The sequence below is a fragment of the Ambystoma mexicanum genome, chromosome 8, assembly GCF_040938575.1.
Source record: "Ambystoma mexicanum isolate Mex_15411 chromosome 8, UKY_AmexF1_1, whole genome shotgun sequence".
NCBI lineage: Eukaryota > Metazoa > Chordata > Amphibia > Caudata > Ambystomatidae > Ambystoma > Ambystoma mexicanum.
Genome location: NC_090929.1, coordinates 1,725,073,260 through 1,725,096,229, shown reverse-complemented (window position 1 = coordinate 1,725,096,229; position 22,970 = coordinate 1,725,073,260). Strand labels below are relative to the sequence as shown.

At 49.3% G+C, this 22,970-nt stretch overlaps 1 protein-coding gene across 4 annotated transcripts in view; it reads right to left on the bottom strand.

Annotated features, from left to right (window-relative positions):
• Positions 1–2,427: 2,427 nt before the first annotated feature.
• Positions 2,428–22,970, bottom strand: part of LOC138473366 (zinc finger protein 583-like) — a 159,696-nt gene continuing 139,153 nt past the window's right edge. For all 4 annotated transcript variants that reach the window (XM_069612051.1, XM_069612052.1, XM_069612053.1 and 1 more), the window contains 2 exons: positions 17,652–17,759; positions 2,428–3,770 (listed from right to left, as the gene is read on the bottom strand). In XM_069612051.1, the coding sequence (XP_069468152.1) occupies positions 3,073–3,770; positions 17,652–17,759 (806 nt within the window). In that variant the 3' untranslated portion in view covers positions 2,428–3,072. The remainder of the gene's footprint in view (positions 3,771–17,651; positions 17,760–22,970) is intronic.

Here is a 22,970-nt window from a genome sequence, read left to right as displayed (position 1 = left end):
TTCTCCAAGTTCTCTTTGTATTCAAGAGTTGAGGTATCATGGTAGAAGGACTGCGTTGAAATCAGTGCAACACCAGATATTTTATTACTGTCTGTAACAGCGCCACGATGCTTCCGGGCTGCTGCGCGCTTTATGAATGTTAATAAATGTTGTTCTTAGGTTCCTCCACTGGCTGGAAAGGATGTCTTTTTAGACCACATGCCATGGCAAATTCTTGTGTAGGCTTGGAAAAAGCTCTTTACATATCCGATGGGCCTGGTATTATTGGATTGCAATGTACTTTTATCAGACATAAGGATTACCTCTGATATTCCATGTTTTTCAGTCTTTTCATGCATATATTTTATACATTATTGGAAACTAATACTCATTTCTTCACATGAATTTATGTGTATGGACAGGATTGTGTTCGACTTTGGGAATCAGACTCAATAATGCAACCACCCGTCCACCCGGGCACACCACCCCTTTCAGCTCTTCGTGTTCTGTGCTGCCTCTGCTCCCCATCCCCTTCACCCCTGGGCTGGACTGTGGCTCCCTCTGCTCCCCATCCCCTTCATCCCTGGGCTGGACCGTGGCTCCCTCGGCTCCCCATCCCCTTCATCCCTGGGCTGGACCGTGGCTCCCTCTGCTCCCCATCCCCTTCACCCCTGGGCTGGACCGTGGCTCCCTCTGCTCCTCATCCCCTTCATCCCTGGGCTGGACCGTGGCTCCCTCTGCTCCCCATCCCCTTCACCCCTGGGCTGGACCGTGGCTCCCTCTGCTCCCCATCCCCTTCACCCCTGGGCTGGACCGTGGCTCCCTCTGCTCCTCATCCCCTTCATCCCTGGGCTGGACCGTGGCTCCCTCTGCTCCCCATCCCCTTCACCCCTGGGCTGGACCGTGGCTCCCTCTGCTCCCCATCCCCTTCACCCCTGGGCTGGACCGTGGCTCCCTCTGCTCCCCATCCCCTTCACCCCTGGGCTGGACCGTGGCTCCCTCTGCTCCCCATCCCCTTCACCCCTGGGCTGGACCGTGGCTCCCTCTGCTCCCCATCCCCTTCACCCCTGGGCTGGACCGTGGCTACCTCTGCTCCCCATCCCCTTCACCCCTGGGCTGGACCGTGGCTCCCTCTGCTCCCCATCCCCTTCACCCCTGGGCTGGACCGTGGCTCCCTCGGCTCCCCATCCCCTTCACCCCTGGGCTGGACCGTGGCTCCCTCTGCTCCCCATCCCCTTCACCCCTGGGCTGGACCGTGGCTCCCTCTGCTCCCCATCCCCTTCACCCCTGGGCTGGACCGTGGCTCCCTCTGCTCCCCATCCCCTTCATCCCTGGGCTGGACCGTGGCTCCCTCTGCTCCCCATCCCCTTCACTCCTGGGCTGGACCGTGGCTCCCTCTGCTCCCCATCCCCTTCACCCTTGGGCTGGACCATGGCTCCCTCTGCTCCCCATCCCCTTCACCCCTGGGCTGGACCGTGGCTACCTCTACTCCCCATCCCCTTCATCCCTGGGCTGGACCATGGCTCCCTCTGCTCCCCATCCCCTTCACCCCTGGGCTGGACTGTGGCTACCTCTGCTCCCCATCTCACTCCATTGCTGGACTGGACCATGGCTCCCTCTGCTCCCCATCCCCTTCATCCCTGGGCTGGACCGTAGCTCCCTCTGCTCCACATCCCACACACCACTGGACTGCTTCTTGGCCCCCTCTCCTCCCCATACCCTTGACCCCTCGGCCGATTCTGGGCTTCCCCAGCTACTCATTCCACTCCATCCCCGGGCTGGCTCTGGGCTCCATCTGCTCCCCAACCCCCACACCCCTGGACTGCTTCTTGGCTCCCTCTCCTCCCCGTCCCTTTTACCTCTGGGCCGGTTCTGGGATCCCCCCTGCTACACATCCCACTCCATCCTCGGGCTGATTCTGGGCTCTCAGGGATGGGTCTGAGCTCCATGCACTCCCTATTCCACTCCTAGCCCCAGGCTGGTTCTTGGAGCTTTAGCTCATAGCCCATCCCGCCAACCCTGGACTGGATCTTGGCTCCCTCTCCTCCCCATCCCCTTCACCCCTGGGCTGGACCGTGGCTCCCTCTGCTCCCCATCCCACTTCATTGCTGGGCTCCCTCTGCTCCCCCATCCCCTTCATCCCTGGGCTGGACCATGGCTCCCTCTGCTCCCCATCCCCTTCACCCCTGGGCTGGACCGTGGCTCCCTCTGCTCCCCATCCCACTTCATTGCTGGGCTCCCTCTGCTCCCCCATCCCCTTCATCCCTGGGCTGGAATGTGGCTCCCTCGGCTCCCTCATTCCCCCTCCACCTATGGACTGCTTCTGGGCTCCCTCAGCTCCCCATCCCCCACACCTCTGGACTGGTTCTAAGTTCCCTCTGCCCCCCATCCCCCTCCACCCTTGGGCTGCTTCTTAGCCCCCTCTCCTCCCCAACCCCTTGACCCCTGAGCAGGTTCTGGGCTTCCCCAGCTACTCATCCCACTCCATCCCTGGGCTGGATCTGGGCTCCCTCTGCTCCCCATCCCCCACTCCCCTGGACTGCTTCTTGGTTCCGTCTCATCCCCATCCCCTTCACCCCTGGGCCAGTTCTGGGCTCCCCCTGCTACTCATCTCACTCCATCCTGGACTGGTTCGTGGCTCTCTTTGATCCCCAACCCTCTATCCCGGGGATGGTTCTGAGCTCCATGCACTCCCGATTCCACTCCTAGCCCCATGCTGGTTCCTGGAGCTTTAGCTCATAGCCCAGCCCTCCACCCCTGGGCTGGATCTTGGCTCCTTGTCCTCCCCATTCCCCTCCTCTCTTCCTTTATTGCCCCCACCACTTGTTTGTCTCTCAACTTATCAAAATGCGTTTTACCCAGTAGCTGACATAAACTGTCCCTCCCTTCACCGTCTTCCATATTGAAACCACCTGGTGCTGGGATTGCTACAGTCATGCTTTGACTTTTCTATGTTTTTGTTTTCCAAATAGACTTCCACTAGCACCAATAACAGTCCAATAGGCTTATTTTGCTATGCTTCATAGGTGCTTGTTGGGGTATCCCATGTCATCAATTCTTGTAGTCCTGCTGTGCTTCCAGGTCAGAAATACTTTAATATTTATACCTATCCAAGGAATGAGTCTTAGAATTGTGCTGTGCCTTTGCGTGTGTTTTTTGGTGTCTCAGGAGGTGGTGCTTCTGGTTGAAGCGTTTTCCACATGCGTTGCACTGATACGGTCGTTCGCCTGTGTGCATCTTCTGGTGTCTGAGAAGGACCCCTTTTTGAGTGAAGTTTTTTCCACACAGAGTGCAGTGATACGGCCTCTCCCCAGTATGGATTCTCTCGTGGATAACAAGGTTCGACATCACAGAGAAGCTTTTCCCACACGCAGTGCAGGGGTATTTTCGCAGTACTTGGGGTGCATGTTGAATGTTCTTCTGGAAGGCTTGCTCACTTTCAGGGTGGGCCTTTGATATGCAGCTTTGTAGTGGGCTTGGCTCACACTGAAAGCTGTCATTTCTCGTTGCACTAACACACGTAGTGTATGTTTCTGTTCTCTGTGCATTAGGGGACATCTGATGTAAACTGGGGTTTGCTACTTGATCGTACCCACTTTCCCACTGTACTCTTTGTTCTCCAATCCATCCCTGGTCGCTTCCGGTCCACTGGCTTATAGCACTTTTTCTCTCATAAACGCTCTGGCCCACATTTACTTTGAACTTCTTTGGCGTTGTTTTGCATTGGCTCAATTTATCCTTGCATCTAAAAGAAATACCATTGTTTTTCTTCCTGTTCATAACTCCATTCCCTGATGGATGAACAAAAAAAAACATTTTATATTGGAAAGACGGGGCAGCAGAAGAATGACTTCACATCAGATAAATGGCAGTGGGATGCAGAAATGTAAATGGCGCAGTGCAAGGCAGTCAGAGCCTTTCCCCAATTTCATTATAATGGACAGATTCACCAGTGGTTTTACCACACTGGCAGTGCACTGAGCAATCATTGTATCTAGCGTGGCCTCCAGCACCAGTGGGGAAAGTCATCTTTTGCCCAAGAGACAAATCCTTTGCCAGAGCCATCAATTATTCGATATACCCACACACCTATCCATGCCTACAGTCAGTCACCTTAAATAAAACTCTAATTTGGACCCATCAGGGAAAGTTAAGTCTGTTTTCAACATATGATAAGCATTACTTACCGTAAAAGCATTTCTGATGGTTGTATCTGCTTAGATTCACATGCTGTGTATATGGTCCGACATCCAGTGTCAACCGTGGTGTTTTGCATTTTGTCTTTCGAGAATCGAAAGAGGAGGTCGACATGGGCGTGCCTGTAACACTATCCCTACGTGACGTGTAGTGTACCTAAGATCCCTCACGCGTCAAGGTCCCTCCGATTGTATTGTTTCTGCCGAGAGGGAGCCTTATGACTATAGTAAGTGAGTACAGAAAAGAGAGAAACTGGTAAGACATTTATGTTCCTTCCATCAGAGCGGGGAGGTTGGGTGGGCGCATGTGAATCTAGCAGAGACAACCATCAGAAATGCTTTTACGGTAAGTAATGCATATCTTGTGATGTTTGTTAATCTGCTTAGAATCACATGCTGTGCATAGACTAGCGAGCAGTACCCGGAGTTGGAGGTGGGTTGTGAGAAGGAACAGTAGTGAAAAGATGTCTTAGTACTGTCAAATGAGAAATTATACCGTGCCTCCTAACGCAATGAATATATGTATATTGGCCTACGCCAAGCTGCTTGTAAGTCACTTGCGAAGAAATCCGTGTTGCAAGGTCCTGACCTTAAACTCAATGTAAGCCACCATTTTAGGTTTGCTTTGTAAAGTCACCCTGTGAATTAAAATGGTGGACGATGTCATTCCGAAACACAACATGGCCGTCTTGACCTCTGTGTCTAATCAATATGTAACTTGCCTGCAGGGCACCTGTTGAGGTCGTGAACTGAGACCTTGTTCTGCGTTGACCTGTGTGTAAAGGATTACTCGCGTCAATTAAACTAATCCTCGAGCATATGTTAAGAACAGTGTATTCAAATACTGAACTAAGAACACTTGTTTAACTACATTGTATTAATGTTTGAGAAGACCTGCATGGGAAATCCCAAAACACACAGTTGCCGAGTAGGCTTGTTGACGTATGTATTAAAGGCAAACTAGTTGCATGGGGATATGCAAACTCGGCATGAACCCTAGATCAGTGATGTATTAGAGGAATATTAACCCAAAGTAGGGTTGGACATTGTGTTCGCAAATGGTATAAAAGAGCAATGAATTCTAATGTACAGCGTCTCTCACTGAATACACCGAACCACGCTGGAGTTTGCTGTGTTGCACTGAGGGCCGATAGCTATCTGATTTTGCTTTGTTCTTTGTAACTGATTCAGTATAAATTAAAGATCTTCGTATGTTCCTTTGTAGCCCGTGTTCGGTGTATTTCCTTTTGGGGTACTCAGCCTCGATATTTTGATTTTGTTTTCACAGTTGGTGCCCGAATAGGGACCCTCAAGATTGATGCCGGATTATCGAAGGTTGACCCTCGCTATCAGACCGGGATCGGACGGTGTGACAAAAAGGGGTCCCACTGAACGAGACGCGACACCTCAGCAGCACTGCACGACTCGATCCCTGGACGATTAGCTTGTGGTCCGAGAACGGCATCTTGACGTGGGTGTCATGATCTCTGCTTCCAAAAGGTCAGGGTTTTCCCAACTCCCTTGGAAGCAGATCCATAACCCAGGTTCCGAGGGCCAACCAGTCCCAATTGGGACCTTTTGGACCCAGTCCTGGCGCCAGTGGCACCAGGCTCATAAATATGCCCAGTCCCAGCGCTGGAAGCGCCGGGCTCATAATGCTTGGGTGGACTTACCTGCAGCAGACCAAGCTGCTTACTTGCCTGCCAGTTGAGCCTCTGATCCTCTTCTGTTTGGATCTACTTTTCCTGTTGGGTGGGGCAGGAGCCACTCCCTAGGTTCAGAACACTGAAACTCTTCTGGAAAGCAGGAACTCTTTTCTTACCTAGGCGTGGCTGTGGAAGGAGACACCTAAGCACTACAGGAGGCTATTTAAACCACACCCGATGGATGAATCTTGCTTTGCGTTATTCTGCATCCTCTGCAGCAGAACGCTCATCGTGTCTTCTGCATCTGATCCTGGGCCTAAGGAAAAAGGCTTACCATCCTGAATCCAGTCTTCAGCAACACCTATAAAGACAAGAAAGAACAGGTTAGCATTACGGTCTTCAGTGACAGCGCTTCACTTACCTGGTCCATCGGCTGTCATCAACGCCTCGCGCTGCATTCCGGCATCTGAAAGACAAAGGCTTACCTACTCTTCGTGCGCTCCGGAGGTCTTCGCACTGCATTCCGGCATCTGAAAGACAAAAGCTTACCAACTCTTCGCACGCTCCGGAGGCCTTCGGCGCTGCATCCGGCATCTGAAAGACAAAACAAGGTGCGTTTAAAGACATTGGGGAACTTTAATACTCACGTGCCATTACTCCTTTCCACATCTAACCCAGTGGGTATTCCGGCACCCTGCAGCCGCTCCGAACTTGTACCTGCAAAATAAAAAGACAGTTAGAGCGCATCGTGAAGCAGGCAACAAGCGCTTACTTACGTGCTTCCAGGCGCTTCTATTCATCACACGGGCTCCATCTTCAACTCACTTCAGCCCGTCATCCGCCATCGCCGGAACCCTGCAAAACAAGAGACATCATTACTAAAGACTTTTAAAGACATTAGAATTACTCGAAACTTTCCGTTCGTGCAGTAAACGACGGACAGCAGTCCTCTGAAGTCAAGAGGCCTGCTCCCCTTATCCAGTGAAGAAACTGGTTACAGCACCCTGCCCCGAGGCAGATGGAGAGCACGGCGTTCGCTTACCTAAGGTGAGAGCGTTAACCTTTGGGGTTCTACAGGAGAAGAGAAAGGGAAGAAGAGAGAGACATTCAATAACCCAGTTCAATAATCCCATATTTTCTATCTGCAGACATCTTACCCTTCGAGTCAGACATACAGTGCACAGAGGTCCAGCCCAAAGAGCCAGCCGTGTGTTACATATCACCTTTGAAGATACGGTATACGCCCAGTCAAGACCGGCGCCTCTACGGGAATCAGGTGAGCGTTACAGTTCAGCAGAGGAGTCGGGGGGGGGGGGGGGGGAGCGTAAACAAATTTCCCCGACCATGGTATCCAGAGACCGTTCCCCTTGGAGCGGTTCTGTGGGTATCTGGAGGCGTAATCTAGGCATTGTGAGTTCTCCAGAGTTGCGAACAGGTCTATTTCTGGGAAGCCCCATTGTGTGAAGACGTCGAAGACGATGTCTTCGTGTAACCGTCATTCGTACTCTGAGGGCAGAGGGAAGTCTCTGCTGAGTTTGTCTGCTAGCAGATTGAGTTCCCCTGGTACATGTTGTGACAATAGGAACATGTTGTGTCTGAGAGCCCACTTCCAGATGTTCTGTGACAGCTTGGACAGTCCTAGAGAGTGAGTGCCCCCTTGCTTGTTGAGGTAGTACATGGCTGTGGTGCTGTCCGTGAGGACCATCACGGTCTTCCCTTGTAGGTGTGTCTGGAAGGCTTTAAGTGCCTTGAACACTGCAAGTAGCTCTAATAAGTTTATGTGCTTGGAAGCTACGCTCGGAGTCCAAACTCTGTGAGCAGTCTGATGGGATAGGTGAGCCCCCATCTTGTGAGGGATGCGTCTGTGGTTAGATTGGCTTCCACTGCGGGGGTAGCAAATGGTTTCCCTATTACCAGGTTTTCCTTCGACCACCACCGTAGAGAGAACCAAGGCCTGCGAGACCACCACTAGATCGTCCCATTCTCTGCTGCCCTGACACCACTGGCTGTTGAGCCACTCTTGCATTGGGTGCATCATTACTAGCAAGCGCATTGCTTTGCGTACCGTCACCTCTCGACCGGCCACATATTGAGGGATCTGAAACAGCATATTTTGGACCCTCTCGTTGGAGAGGAAGACGAGGCCGTCCTTTGTTCGAATTAGAGCCCCTAGGAATTGTTTGATTGGCTGGGGTCTAAACTGGACTTCTTCTCGTTGATGGAGAAGCCCAGTTGGAACAAAACGTCTACTGTCTTCTGGGTGTTAGAGAGGCATGTCTCGTAGGACTCCCCTGTTATGAGCCAATAGTCGAAGTAAGGGTATACCGTTATGGACAACCTGCGCAGATGGGCCGCTGCCACTGCCAGTACCTTTGTGAATACCCTTGGTGCAGACGCTATGCCGAAGGGTAGCACTCTGAACTGGTAGTGTTTGCCCTCTATCATGAACCTGAGATATTTTCTGTGTGCTGGCAACATCAAAATATGAAAGTATGCATCTTTCATGTCTAGTGTTGTCATGTAGTCCCCATGAGATAGCAGGGGAATTACCTCCTGTAAAGTTACCATACGAAATTTTTGTGGTTTTACAAAATTGTTCGCTGGGCGCAGATCTAGTACAGGGCGCATTGTTAGGTCCTTTTTGGGTACAAGGAAGTACACTGAATAAATACCTTCCATTACCTGAGATAGGGGCACGACCTCTATTGCTCCTTTCTGTAGCAGAGGTTCTACTTCTTGCAGGAGGATGACAAGGTTTTCTGGTGACGGGCGTCATCCCCTTGGAGGTCTGTAGGTGGGGGACCGATTGAACTCTATACAGTACCCGTGTGCTACGGTTGACAATACCCACCGGTCTGATGTTATTCCCTCCCATGCTGATAGGAACGATGTTATCCGGCCCCCAACCGGAGACGCACAGGAGGGGACCCGAACCTTCGGGTCATTTGGTGTTACTTGCCGGGGTGCCCCTGGGGCTGGAGCCCCGGCCTCTGCCCTTGCCACGGCGTTGTCCTCTTTGGTTATACTGGTTACCGGTACCCTGATTAGAGGGCCAGTTGCCCGCAGTGTAATGCTGTTGCTGCTGTTGGCGTTGGCCACGAAAAAAGCGCTTGTTCCCAAATCCCCGCCTGTTTGGAAGCTTTGAGATTTGGTCTAAGGTCTTTATGGTGTCGAATTCTTTCTTCGCATTTTCCAGCGCGTCGTCCACGACTAAGGAGTCCAGGACTGAATGACCCCCGATATATAATGGGACCGACTGAGAGGGTGAGAACAATTTCTCGATTCTTGGATTGACCCCTCTTACCAGCGCGGGGGTGGACAGCGATGGGGTGAGCCGTCTCTTAACCGAGGCGAGGATAGGAATAGTTGGACTAGTAGGAGGTTTTTCTTTAATAATCCTTTCGACGAAATCAGTATCTGGGGTGACCTCCCCAGTTTCAACTTCAAAATGCGCTGCTGCCTTCCTCAGTAGCGCATTGAAGGTGGGCTGATCGTCTACTACAGATGGGTTCCTGACCGTTGTGGTCTGAGGAGAAGAAATGTCTATAATGTCGGGGTCTGTAGATCCTGATGGCGACTTCTAGGGCTGTGAGACACCTTCACCTGGATCCTCCTCGTAGCCCTCATCACCTATGTTAGTTGTCATCATGAAAACCTTCTTCTTTTTGGTCTTCATTATTCACAAACTCATCCTCTACCTGGAAGTGAGAGTCCTCTTCAGTGAGGTCGTAAGAGTTCATGTCTTCCTGTAGGGGGTTAAAGAGCTTCGGGTATTTCGCCCATGGCCCCCTCCTGGAGTACCGCCCTTGGCCTCTTGGGTGTCCTATTTTCTGGGATGGCCATGAACCTGTCTAGCTTGTCCATACATGACTGGAACCTCTCTACAGTCCAGTAAGGTAGGCCAGAGCTGTCTGGGAGTAAAAAGGGAGTTTCTTCTCCCTGTAGTTGCTTATTTCTGCCCCTTAGCGTCGAAGATAGAGTTCCTTCGCCTTCTGAGAAACCTCCTCGCTGGCTAGGGTCTTCTGTCGACGGTGGGAGGTGTCCCAGCCTACCCTCCGGCGTCCTCGGCATTTCTTTGGCCTTGTGAGCGGTTTTCGACGTATCACCCGCCGTCCGTCTCTGGCCATCTTTAGAAGCTATACGTGCGAGGCTTTCGGCGAGTCTTTACTGGCAACGTACGCACTCTTGCGAGGCGCATTGCCTGAGGATTTGGGGTTAGCGCCCTTATCTACAGAAAGCCCGGTCGCAGAAGCGGTGGCGGGGAGGGCTTGCGACCCTTACGGTCGGTGGAAGACGCCGGTGGACCCGACGCCTCCGTTGACGCTATGGCTGCCTTCGTCTTCGACGAATGCGTGCCGTGGGGTATGTGTTTATGTGTTTTTCTGTGTGCGTCCTTGTCGCCGGGGTGTTCATCCCCATAAGCGGGGCGTGAGCCGGGCTTGTCGGGGACGGACGACAAGGATCGGGAACGCTCCTTCGAGAGATCTACAACCTCCGTTGCGGAGGCCGTGTAATCACTGTCCTCATCACATGCGGCGGCAGCTGGCGAGGAGTCAGACCTAGACATCACATAGGCTGCCCACCTTTTGACCCTGCAGTCCTTTAAAGTTTTGGGTTTAAGTAACTTACAGGCCGCACAGCCGTCCTCTTTGTGATCGAGGGGCAAGCAACGGTTACACCGTTTGTGCTTGTCCTTCCAGGTAAACTTGCCCTTGCAACGCGGGAAAAACCTAAAGGGCGTCCTCTCCATAGCTGAGGGCATGAAATGTGATTACGACCTTGAAAGAGAGGGAGGGCAAAGAGAAAGACATTCTCAGAGTGAAACAAAGAAATGACCAACAACCCCACTCTCCCTACTGTGTTAGGCCGGCGAGGCCAGGCCACGTGTTCGGCAGCGCCAAGGATCTCCTCCGCTCGTCCCTCCGTCGAAGAACTTGCTCGGCGGAGAACAGCTTGGCAGCTACGTCGAGGGAGGGATCTATGTGTTAGTTAATAATAATAAACGACCAAGGGTCGAGGAAGTGATTTCGCAATGTCTCTCAAGGAGCTCTGCATAAAGGCGACCAGTAACTGGGCGGAAAAAAACAATCTGAGGGACCACGATGCGTGAGGGGTTGTGGGTACACTGCACGTCACTATAGGGATAGTGTTACAGACACGCCTTGTTGACGTCCCCTTTTCGACTACAAAAAACAAAATGCAATACTCCGCAGTGACCACTGGATGTCGGACTATGAACAGCATGTGATTCCAAGCAGATTAACAAACATCAGAAATGTATATATGTATATTGGCCTACGCCAAGCTGCTTGTAAGTCACTTGCGAAGAAATCCGTGTTGCAAGGTCCTGACCTTAAAATCAATGTAAGCCGCCATTTTAGGTCAATCCGCCATTTTAGGTTCACTTTGTAAAGTCACCTTGTGAGTTAAAATAGTGGACGATGTCATTCCGAAACACAACATGGCCGTCTTGACCTCTGTGTGTAATCAATATGTAACTTGCCAGCAGGCCACTTGTTGAGGTCGTGAACTGAGACCTTGTCCTTCGTTGACATGTGTGTAAAGGATTACTCGCGTCAATGAAAGTAATCCGCGAGCATATGTTGAGAACAGTGTATTCAAATACTGAACTAAGAACACTTGTTTAACTACATTGTATTAATGTTTGAGAAGACCTGCATGGGAAATCCTAAAACACACAGTTGCCGAGTAGGCTTGTTGACGTATGTATTAAAGGCAAACTAGTTGCATGCGGATATGCAAACTCGGCATGAACCCTAGATCAGTGATGTATTAGAGGAATATTAATCCGAAGTAGGGTTGGACATTGTGTTCGCAAATGGTATAAAAGAGCAATGAATTCTAATGTACAGCGTCTCTCACTGAATACACCAAACCACGCTGGAGTTCGCTGTGTTGCACTGAGTGCCGATAGCTATCTGATTTTGCTTTGTTCTTTGTAACTGATTCAGTATAAATTAAAGATTTTCGTATGTTCCTTTGTAACCCGTGTTCAGTGTATTTCCTTTTGGGGTACTCAGCCTCGATATTTTGATTTTGTTTCACAGTACTGCCTGTCCCACCTGAGAATCAGACCTAGAATTAGTGTCTCGGCAATAGTGTTTTGTAAAGGTGTGTACAGAACTCCAGGTTGCCACTTTGCAAATGGACTCAAGGGGAACATTTGCAATGAATGCTATGGACGCCCCAGTGCCTCGAGTAGAATGTGCTTTAGGCTTGAAGGGCAGCTCTCTCTTAGCAAGACTGTAGCAGGGAGTGATGCATTTGGCAATCCATCTAGAGTGGATTTGCAGCCTGCATCTCCTCCTCTTCTTGCCGCCACTGAAACGAAAAATTGAATAGTTTTTCTTAGTGGTCGAGTTCTTTCCATGTAGACCATGACAGCTCTGCGTACATCCAGTGTGTGCAGGGTTCTTTCTCCCAACCTTGAAGGATTTTGAAAGAATGTTGGTAGTTCTATTGACTTGCTCACATGGAAATTGGAGATGAATTTAGGCGTGAACCTAGGGTGAGTGTGTAGAACCACCTTATCTTTTTGAACTGTTATGAAGGGATCTAGGATCGAGAGCACTTGTAGTTCACTTCCTGATGGAGGTAATAGCTATTAGAAAAGCAGTCTTAAGGGTGAGGTCTTTAAGACTTGCCTTGTGCATGGGCTCGAATGGAGCTCCCATAAGCCTAGTCAACACCACATTTAGGTCCCATCCGGGAACCGGGTTAGAAGCGGGAGGGTGAATTCTTTTCACTCCCTCCATGAAAGCCTTAATCACTGGTATCTTCCACCATGACACTTTAGCAGCTAAGTGCACCTTTATGGAGTTAAAAACCAGGCCCGAGTCAAGTAAATGAGTAAGTTATAACACAATGTGTGTGGGAGAGCAGTTAATCGGGTTAATGCTCTTTGAGTTGCACCATATGACAAACCTTTTCCATTTACTGGAATAGCAATACCTAGTCGTTTTCTTGCTTCCCTCAATGTCCATACATCTCTGAGGGAGTAGCAGGTGCCCAAACTCTATGACCTCAGGAGCCAGGCCACTAAATTCAATGTCTGCGGGCATGGTTGAAGCGTCTCCCCTCCGTCTTGCGACAACATGTACGGGCAAGGCAGTTTGACTAGAGGAGATAGGGACATCTCCACCAGATGGGCGAACCAGGGTTGGCAGGCCCACATGGGGACGACCAGTATCATTGTGACTCGAAGGGGGGTAAGGAGGGGGGGGTGGTCGGGGGGAGGCTTAGACAAATTTCCTTCCCTGACCAGGTTATCCAGAGTCCGTTCCCCTTGGACCGGTTCTGGGGGTACCTGGAGGCGTAATCTTGGCATTGAGCGTTCTCCAGAGTTGCGAACAAATCGATCTCTGGGAAGCCCCATTCTGCGAAAACGTTGGAGACGATGTCTCCTTGTAATCGGCATTCGTACTCCATGGGCAACAGGAAGTCTCTGCTAAGCACGTCTGCCAGAAGATTGAGTTCCCCTGGAACATGTTGTGATAGCAGGAACTTCCTGTGTTTGAGAGCCCACTTCCAAATGTTCTGGGACAGTTTGGACAGCCCTGGAGAGCGAGTGCCCCTGTGTTTTTTCAGATAGTACATGGCCGTGGTGCTGTCTATGAGGATCAGGACCGTCTTTCCCTGCAGTTGTGTCTGGAAAGCTTTTAGTGCTTTGAACACTGCCAACAGTTCCAACAGGTTTATGTGGTTGGATGCTATGTCTGACGACCAAACTCTGTGCGCTGTTTGTTGAAGCAGGTGAGCTCCCCACTCTGTAAGAGATGAGTCTGTAGTTAGAGTGACTGCCACTGCCGGGGTGGTGAAGGATTTCCCCTTCATGAGGTTGTCCCTCGACCACCACTGCAGCGAGAGAACGAGGGCCAGCGAGACAACCAGTAGATCGTCGCACTGTCCGCTGGCCTGACACCACTGGCTGTTGAGCCACTCTTGCATTGGGCGCATGCGCAAGCACGCGTGAGGGACCAAGTAGATACATGACGCCATCATTCCTAGCAGTCGCATAGCTTTGCGTACCGACGCCTCTCGAATGGCTACATACTGAGGGATTTGAAACAGCATGTTTTGAACCTTCTCGTTCGGGGGGGGGGGAGACAAGGCCGCCATTTGTTCGAATTAGAGCCCCTAGGAACTGTTTGACCTGACTGGGGTCTAAGCTGGATTTTTTCTCGTTGATAGAGAATCCCAGACTGAATAAAAGATCTATCGTCTTTTGGGTATTTGACAGACAGGTTTAGTAGGAGTCCCCTGTTATGAGCCAGTTGTCGAAATAAGGATAGACCGGGATGGATTGCCTGCGCGAATGTGCTGCTGCCACCGCTACCACCTTTATAAATACCCTTGGTGCAGATGCTATGCCGAAGGGTAGTACCTTGAACTGATAATGCTGGTCTTGTATCATGAATCTGAGGTATTTTCTGTGCGCTGGCAACATTGAAATATGAAAGTATGCATCTTTCATGTCCAGTGTTGCCATGTAATCCCCCTGTGATAGCAGTGGAATTACTTTCTGCAGAGTGACCATGCAGAACTTTTGTGGCTTTACACATTTTTTTGCTGGGCGCAGATCTAAAACAGGGTGCATGGTTAGATCCCTTTTTGGGTACAAGTACACTGAATAAATACCTTCTTTTACCTGTGACAGAAGTACGATTTCTATGGCTCCTTTCTTTTGTAGCGTCTCGACTTCCTGAAGAAGTATGCGAAGATGGTCTGGTGTCAGTCGTCTTGCTCGTGGAGGTCTGAATGTTGGGGACCGGTTGAACTCTATACAGTACCCGTGGGCCACGGTCTTTAGCACACACTAGTCTGTAGTTATCCCCGAATCTTCGGGTCATTTTGAACCTTAGGCCCGAGAGCCTCTAGGGGTAGAGACCCGGCCCCTTCCTTTCCCATGACGCAATCCCCTTTCGGGATACGGGGTGGTGTATCCACTGTTTCCCTGTGGCGAGTTCCAATTGTTTCCCCGAGGAGTATTGTTGTTGAGGGAAGCGTTGGCCACGAAAAAGCTGTTTGGACCCAGATCCTCGTCTTGTAGAGGGTCTTTGTGTAATTTGGTCCAGTGTTTTCAGGGTGTCCTGCTCCTTTTTTGCGGTCTCGAGAGCCGCATTGACCGCCTCCCCAAACAGGTTGGATTCTTCCACGGGTTTATTTATAAGTGATGCTTGCGTCTCTGGCTTGAATCCAGAGTTCCGTAGCCATGCATGTCTCTTCAGGAGTGTGCCCCGAGCCAGGGATCGACCAGCCGTTTCGGCAGAATCCAAAGTGTTCTTAAGTATGCTTTGGTTCACCTGTCTGCCCTCAGTGACAGAGGTGAGGAGACAAGTATGTAGAGGTTCGGGTTTCTCCTGTATGCCTTCCTGTAGTAAGGCCCACTGAGCATCAGCGTAGCTGGTCAACAAGGTTGTGTTGTTGGCAATACGTGTTGAAAACGCTGCTGCGACCGTGACCCTTTTCCCAGGGCGTAGAGTCGTTCTCCTTCCTTCTCGGGGGGTGCCTCGCTGGGTGACAAAGGCACCCCTGCCCGCTTTCTTGTAGTAGTCACCACCAGAGAGTCTGGGGTGGAGTGATCTCTGATATACAGAGGGTCCGAGGGAGAAGGACGAAAGAGTTTTTCTATTCTTGGGTTAACACCTCCTGTGAGAGCAGGTGTTGGTAAGGAGGGAAAGCCAGCTTCAGGGACAGCTTCATCTGTTGCAATTTTAAAGTGTTCAGCTGCTTTACGAAACATTACGTTGAACGTCAATTGATCATCCACTGGCGATGGTTTTCTAGTGGGGGTGGACTGGGGAGAATCCAGAGACAGGGCATCAGGATCTTGTGGATCTGGAGACTGCCAAGGCTGAGGGTCACCCACATCTGGGTTCTCCTCCCAGCCCTATGTATGATCATGCATGTCCTCAGGGTTGTTGAATTCCTCATCCTGAGTGTCTGCAGGAATGTCCTCTTCAGTTAGGTCGTAGTTGGATATATCCTCTTCCAAAGAGGGGTCAAAAAGCCTTGGGAATTTTGCTTTGGGGTCCACAGGGCTCTCATCCCGTGTCCTTCTTGGTTTGGGTTGTTCTGAACGGGAAACAAACCTGTCCAGCCTTTCCATGCAGTTTTCAAATTTCTCTCTAGTCCAAACAGAAGACCTAGAATGGTCTAGAGGTGGAAAAGGGTCCTGAACACGCTCATCTGTCGTAAAACGTTGAGATTTTTGTCTCAACGTCGAAGATAGTCCTCCTTCGCCCTCAGAGAACTCCTCCTGCGGGACCGACGACCCTGTGCCTCTCTTTTGATTTATGGGTGGGTTCCGGTACTCCCCTTAGGCCATCCTTGGACCTCGGCGGATCCTTGGCCTTTTCCGTAGGCCTTGGAGCATCCGTAGACCGCCGTTTCTGAGAATCAGGGGAAACAATCCTTGCTAAGCTTTCGGCAATATCCTCCGCAGACGGGAGGCGCGTAGCTTCAGCCTGCGATTTCGAGGGAGTCTTTTTCGGCCTTGTCTTCGGCGGAAGCCTTTTTTGGCGGTGCCATCTTCAGCAGAACCTAAACACTATCATCGCCAGACGCCTTCTTGTGATGCGTCTCGACGGAACCTGGTATATTAGGGGTAGCGCCCTTTGTCTTTGATGGCCTGGTTGCTAGGCGCATATGCGGCTGCGAGGAGGGCTGCCGATCCTGACGGTCGGTGCCGCTGGAGCTTCCGGTGTACCCTTTAGCGCTGAAGTCTTCTTAGACTTGGCCGAAGATTGACTTGGGGTTGTGTGTTTAGTGCTGTGTACATTTTCGTCTTTCATGTCAGGGTCTGACTTCCCCATAGCAGTGCCTAAGCCGTGCCTAGCGGGGCCGGGGACAGACTATGCAGAACCTGAGCGTTCCGTGGAAAGGTCAACAACCTCCGGCTCGGAGGTCTGATCGCCACTCTCGCCGTTGTCACATTCGGTGGCTGTGACAGCGGGAGAAAACTCGGCCTTTGACATACCGTAGGCAGCCCACCGCTTGACTTTACGCTCCTTTAATGTCTTAGGACGGAGGAGCTTACAAGCCGCGCATCCTTCCTCCTTGTGATCGAGGGGTAAGCACCGGTTGCACCAACTGTGCTCATCTTTCCAAGGAAATTTGCTCTTACAAATAGGGCAAAACTTAATGGAGTCCTCTCCATAGCTGAGGATGGGTAGAGTGACGAAGACCAAAAGGGAAAGAGGAAGGCAAGGGAAAGGCATTCTCAGATAGTACGGAAATGTCCACCCCAACCCTACTGTGTAGGCCTGCGGAAGGCCCAGCCACGTGGTCGGCAACGCCGACTGGATCACCGTCCGTCGAAGTTCTGAAGGTCTTCGGCAGAGAACTGGAACAGCCGTTGAAATAAGGGACGGATAGGGTGATCTGAATTATTTTTATATAACTATTCGACCAAAGGTCGAGGGGACAATAAGCAATGTCTTTGACGAGGTCCACATAAGGCGACCAGCATGCTGGGCGGAAAAAAACAATCTGAGGCACCTCGACGCGTGAGGGATCTTGGGTACACTACATGTCACGTAGGGATAGTGTTACAGGCACGCCCATGTCGACGTCCCCTTTCGATTCTCGAAAGACAAGATGCAATACTCCGCAGTTACCACTGGATGTCGGACCATATGCACAACATGTGATTCTAAGCAGATTAACAAACATCAGAAACTAATTAAACAGCTGGCCAGAAAAGTATTTATAAACCAATTACACAATTAATGGAAGTTTAAATGATCTATACAGCTGGGTCAGCTACTTAATGGCTGTAAATTTAAGCAGCACTGGCTGGACAACTCACCGGTAGAACTGGTGAAGCTCCCCCTTGTCGGATAGTCTGCTTCAATGGGATACATTGCCACCTCTTCTTTAATTATGACAGGTTCACAGGCTGGAGGAACTTCAGGGCCTGTTCCGAAAAGACAAGTCTAAGTACATATTTTCAAGCGCACATTAGAAACCCCCGCGCCCCCCACCAAAAGGGTTGGCCTCCTAAAGTAACACTGGATTCACATCTTTCCCTTCTTGATAAAAGTAGGTATTCCAGAAAGGACAGGACACATTAATTATTAAATGCTACAAATTGTTTCCAGTAGCTAGAAATAACCAGGGACAACAAATATAAAAGGAGGTGTACTTGAAGGAACAGTGTGGAGGATGAATTATGGGTGGGGGAGCCACGCCCATTCTTACTGCAGCAACGTGCCAATGCTGGGGCAATTCCTACTAGGCAGTAGAATAACCCCTCACTGTCCCAAGGGTCGAGCTGGTGCGGAAAAACAGGCAAACCACCCGAACTTCGTAAAAATAGTGTCCACAAACATATCTAGCTAAAGTTGACATTGTTCTAGTCCTTGTAGCGTGGTGGAGTAAGGAGTCGGGCAAAGGGGTGAACAAGGTTTTATTTATACATAAAGAAAAGAGCCTAAGTCTCCTTTCTCTAAAGTGTTATCCCTACCTAAATAAATATCAACTCAGTTGCTCGTTGTCAAGATGCTTGTCCAAATTAAAAGTGTACGTCATCTGTCTTAAAACCTACTATAACCCTACTGTCAGTCCAGAAATATTAAACACCCCTTGGGCGGAAGGAAATGCATGATTAATTGGTTGGCCGAAGACCAATCGCCTCATTTACAGTGTTAGGAATATATACTCATTAGTTATTACGTAGCTATTAGTTCAACTATAGTGAGGCCATTTTAAGATGACCAGAGTCGTCATTTTGTTTTCTCTCTGCTCTCGCTAACGTTGCCACTTTGCCTCATTTAAAACTGCTTTGCTGTAGATATTATTTTGCTTCAATGACCCAAGGCTAAGAAACATGTTGAAACATTACACTGGAAAGCCAGACAGAAATGCCCGGTTCCCTCCCTCACATATCCTTGAAGGCAGGGAGCAAGGCATTTAATCAGTACACGAATGCCAGCGAGTCTCCTGAAAGAATAGCAATGTACGAAACTAGCATTTAAAGAGTTGAATTATGATCTTCTTTACGGCCCCCCTTTCTGAGCACAGTGAGGCCCCGGAGAGCGGGCTGACTTCTAGAGCGAGAATCGAAACTAAGATAGTGAGGCCTGGTATGTGCCAGTCTCCTACACGCAGCTTGCCCATGAAAACAAACGCTGTGTTCTCGCAAATAAAGAATGGTGCCTGTAAAATTGGAGATTTCAACCAGTTACTAGATATGGTGGTCTAAGGTGTCATATTTGTCACAATGGTCAATCATCGCCTCTAATTTAAAGGGAAATTAATTGGGGGAGGCATTGAATGTGTCATACTGTGTGATTGCAGATTGGAAGGTGCTGTTTTTATATATATGTAACTGATGTACGTCTCTCACTCTCTTGCGTCCCGCGAGGTCTGTTAGACACACGCCGCGGGGCGTGGGACCATTTGGCCAACTGGGACTAATTTTGTATTGCAATAAACCCTAGATTTTGGGAACAGATCCTCGTGTCTGGCGTATCCATACATGTGTGGTGATTGTGCCTTGTTTCCACATCCGAGGGTCCCTCAGGGGCCCCTTCACTACCACTAGTTTACAAAAGGGTTCAGAATCCAAACGAAAAAAGCACCAGGAGAATGACTCCCTTCTGGTTAACTGGCTCAGTCTTTACCTCTTTTCCAACAATCCTTTGCTCCAGCTTCTGACCCAACAAAGAGAATGGTCAGGCAAAGACTCCCTTCTCCTGACCCACCTTGCAGAGCCTTGAGGGCCGTCTTAGGATAGTCTTTGGCAATAGTCCTCAAAAGTCTGTTAGTTTCTTGCCAAGTGAACCTCAAAGCTTGCTTTATAGTTCCATCAATTCTTCCCTGCCGTATGACGTTATGAAGATTATCTCCAGACAGCTCTTGATGTCTAGTATCCTCTTTAATCTTACTTGGACTATTGCTGTGATGAGGCAGATTCCTCCCGATACACTCTTGGTTCTGTGGATATCAATATTGTGATGAGGGAGATTATTCCTGACGCTCTCTCGACTCTTGGTTCTCTTGGTAGCACCACTGTGACAGGTGAGATTACTCCTGAGGTTCTCTTGACTCTTGTGTTGGCCCAAACCCCTGCCAGTTCTCCTGCTGCTCCGGTTAGCTGTAGCGTGTCGGGACTGTGTCACTGGTTTTTCCTGGGTTGAAGGACGTACTCGCATTCCTTAAGCGCTATGTGCTTCCCTCGCTCCACTTCCCGCTTCGTCCTTGCGGCTCTGCAGAGACTTGGGCCACACAGCTCCGGCGTAGTTGCAGGACCACACGGTCCACCTCCCTGAGGTCATGCCACTGCTGGATTCTTTCCCACTGGTAAGGTGCATGGCTTCCACTGCAGTGCTCTGCCGCCCGTTACTGGATGTCCACGCCTCAGATCAGCGTTCTTGCATGTTCACGTTCCCAGGGTCGAACGTCCCAGGCTGGGCTGGCTTCCCACCAGCTGCTCTCTCTGCGTTTCCAACTTTGAAATTCCTGGGCTTCCAGAATGCTTTGCCTTAGTCCTCCTTATCTTTCATCTACAGCCAGCTGGTCGTTCCCCAGCATGAACTTTTATTCTTTCTTCTGTTTTCTTGGAGCCCTCTTTACTCCTTGCCCCAACATCTTAGTCTCAGTATGGTTGGCTGGTAACCACTAAGCACTCTTCATTTTCATTACATTCTTCTTCTTCTAGTACATATGGTATCCATATGGGTGTGTGTTTAAATAGAACCATAGCAAATAGAGCCTTTTGGAAGTGGCCTGTTAGGAATCTGCGGAACATTGGGATTTCTCTCAGCGGGGCGGGAGGGGGGGTATTAGGGAGTTCTTCAAAGAAAAGGGAGTCCTTATCCCCAGGAAGTGAATCTCTCCTTGTGAGTACCCGCTCGCTAACCGCCACTCATAGGGGGAATTTTAGGTAGCGGCCTCACCTCCCTGGCCTCATAGGGAAGGGATTCCCCCTGGGGAGAAGCAACGAGATCCCATGAATGATCACAGCCTGCAATATGTTATCCCAAACAAACAATTTCTCCAAGTCATGCATTATTGTCTATTTCCCACCTTAAGACCATTAATAGACCCACTGAATAACAATTCTAAATAGGACCCACACTTGGCATTTCAAGCGCACTTATATTAAGTGAATTGGAAAATAAGACACATCATTGCTTCTCGCACAGCAATAATGACACTAGACAGGAGAAGCAAGCATGAGCATCAAGTAAAGAGAATGGTCATCAGTTACTGGGGATGTTGGACGTCAAATAGAAAACGACTAAAAAAAAAATAGAAGCGATGAAGTGGAATAAAATAATGACAATGACAAGCTCAGAAGACACAGGAGCTGGAAGTATTGGAGGGAAATAAAATCAACTTCATGGAGAAAGGACTGGGAAACACACAGAAAATAAGAAAAAGAATAATAAACAAGGAAAATACCTTAGAGGATCAAGAAAGTATACGCGATTCATGGATCTAGCCGAAGACCTTTGCATGAAAGGAGAAGCACCCAGCCATGAACATTTGAATAAGATGAGAACTGGTCGTTTGGAAAGAGTGACAAGTAATTGTGTTCAGAGGAAAAGTTTGGAAATAAATGACTACCGGAAAGCTGATAATGGGGAAGCCTTGCAAAACGATCACGTTTCTGGAATTAATAATCACCTAGATGAACCAGAAGTAGATCAACATCGAGTAAATAAGGTGATCAGAGAGAAAAAAATAACCCATCATCAAAAAAGGAAGAAGTCCTATGTAAATGCTGAAACTCAAGTAAATCATAAGCAACTGGATCCAGAACCAGGGCAGAAAGGTCATACAAAAAACTGCTAATACAAGTCTGCCTCGAGATCAATTGGTACTTATTTTACAGAAAGGGAAATATAATGTAAATGCGATCTCGGCTTGTAATTAACAATTTTCCACTAACCAAAAATCATCCATGGAACCAGTACCACTTCAGATAAGAGAACTCATAACCCAAACTGAGTATGCGTTGGGACAGCTCAGGACAATCCGATGGAAAGGAATGTGAATAACTCATCTGGAAAGGAAGTCAACAAAAGCGGTCAAGAGTCAACCAGTGTACCGGGCCTCTCAAACTCATTCTATGAGCGACCCCATCGGTGGATGCAATATATAGCAAATACAGAAGACCTAATAGTAAAGAATCGTCAATCGTGGAAGCTGTTGGGAAGCATATAGATTTGGCTGTTAACAAGGGAAAAAGTGTCTTGTAAAACTCAACCGGAATGGGAAAGGTCTGAATAAAAAGTTGGAAATTACTGCCAAAAGCAACTTTTGGGAAGAGCTACATACAGAGTTTCAACCTCATAATTTTGGTCACTTCCTGTGGAATCTGCAAAAACCACGGCATATGGGTCAAAAGAAGGGGCAGTCCCACCAATCTGAATTCGATGAAGCTACTTGGATTCGGAAGAGAGAATTAAGTAAAAACATACATCTTTTAAGAACAAATGTTAGAAATAGAGTCCCATACACTAAAGACAAAAAATCTCTGCTAGTCTCTTATCAAAGTTGGAATAGAGCTAATAGACATCTTGGATATCAGCGACAGGGAGAGAAAATGCTGGAAGCCCTTGTTACCAACAATGGCTGCAATTATTGGTCTTTAATGAATGGCAGACAAGTAACCCAATCCTCAGCACAGAGTTATTATGTCACAGAGGAGATGTGGTGTTCGCATTTTGGGTCACTCTTTAGTAATATTCAGCATAGAAAAGATAAAACCTTAATGGACCCTCCCTGGGCTCACTGTCACAATAGATGTTATTAGAAACTTGATGAAAAAAGAAGAATTGCGTTCAAGAGCAGCGGGCCCCAATGGCCTCTCAAATTCAATCCTGGAGGACGATTTAGAGACTTGGGCCACAGCCCTGCCTCTGCTCTTTGGGAATTGTATTAAGAGGAGACAGTGCCCTGTGAGTTGGAAGTCTGCAGTAGTAGTGCCCCTTTTCAAGAGGGGCGACCAAGCGAATCCAAACTATCGCCCAATCACACTTCTTGATGCCGACAGTAACATTTTCGCTGGGGCGGTCTTGCGGGAGCTGGAAAACTGGGCTCCAGAAAAAAACATCTTTGATAAAGCACAAATTGGATTTAGTCAAGGTCTGTCAACAACCTTGAACGGCTTAATAAT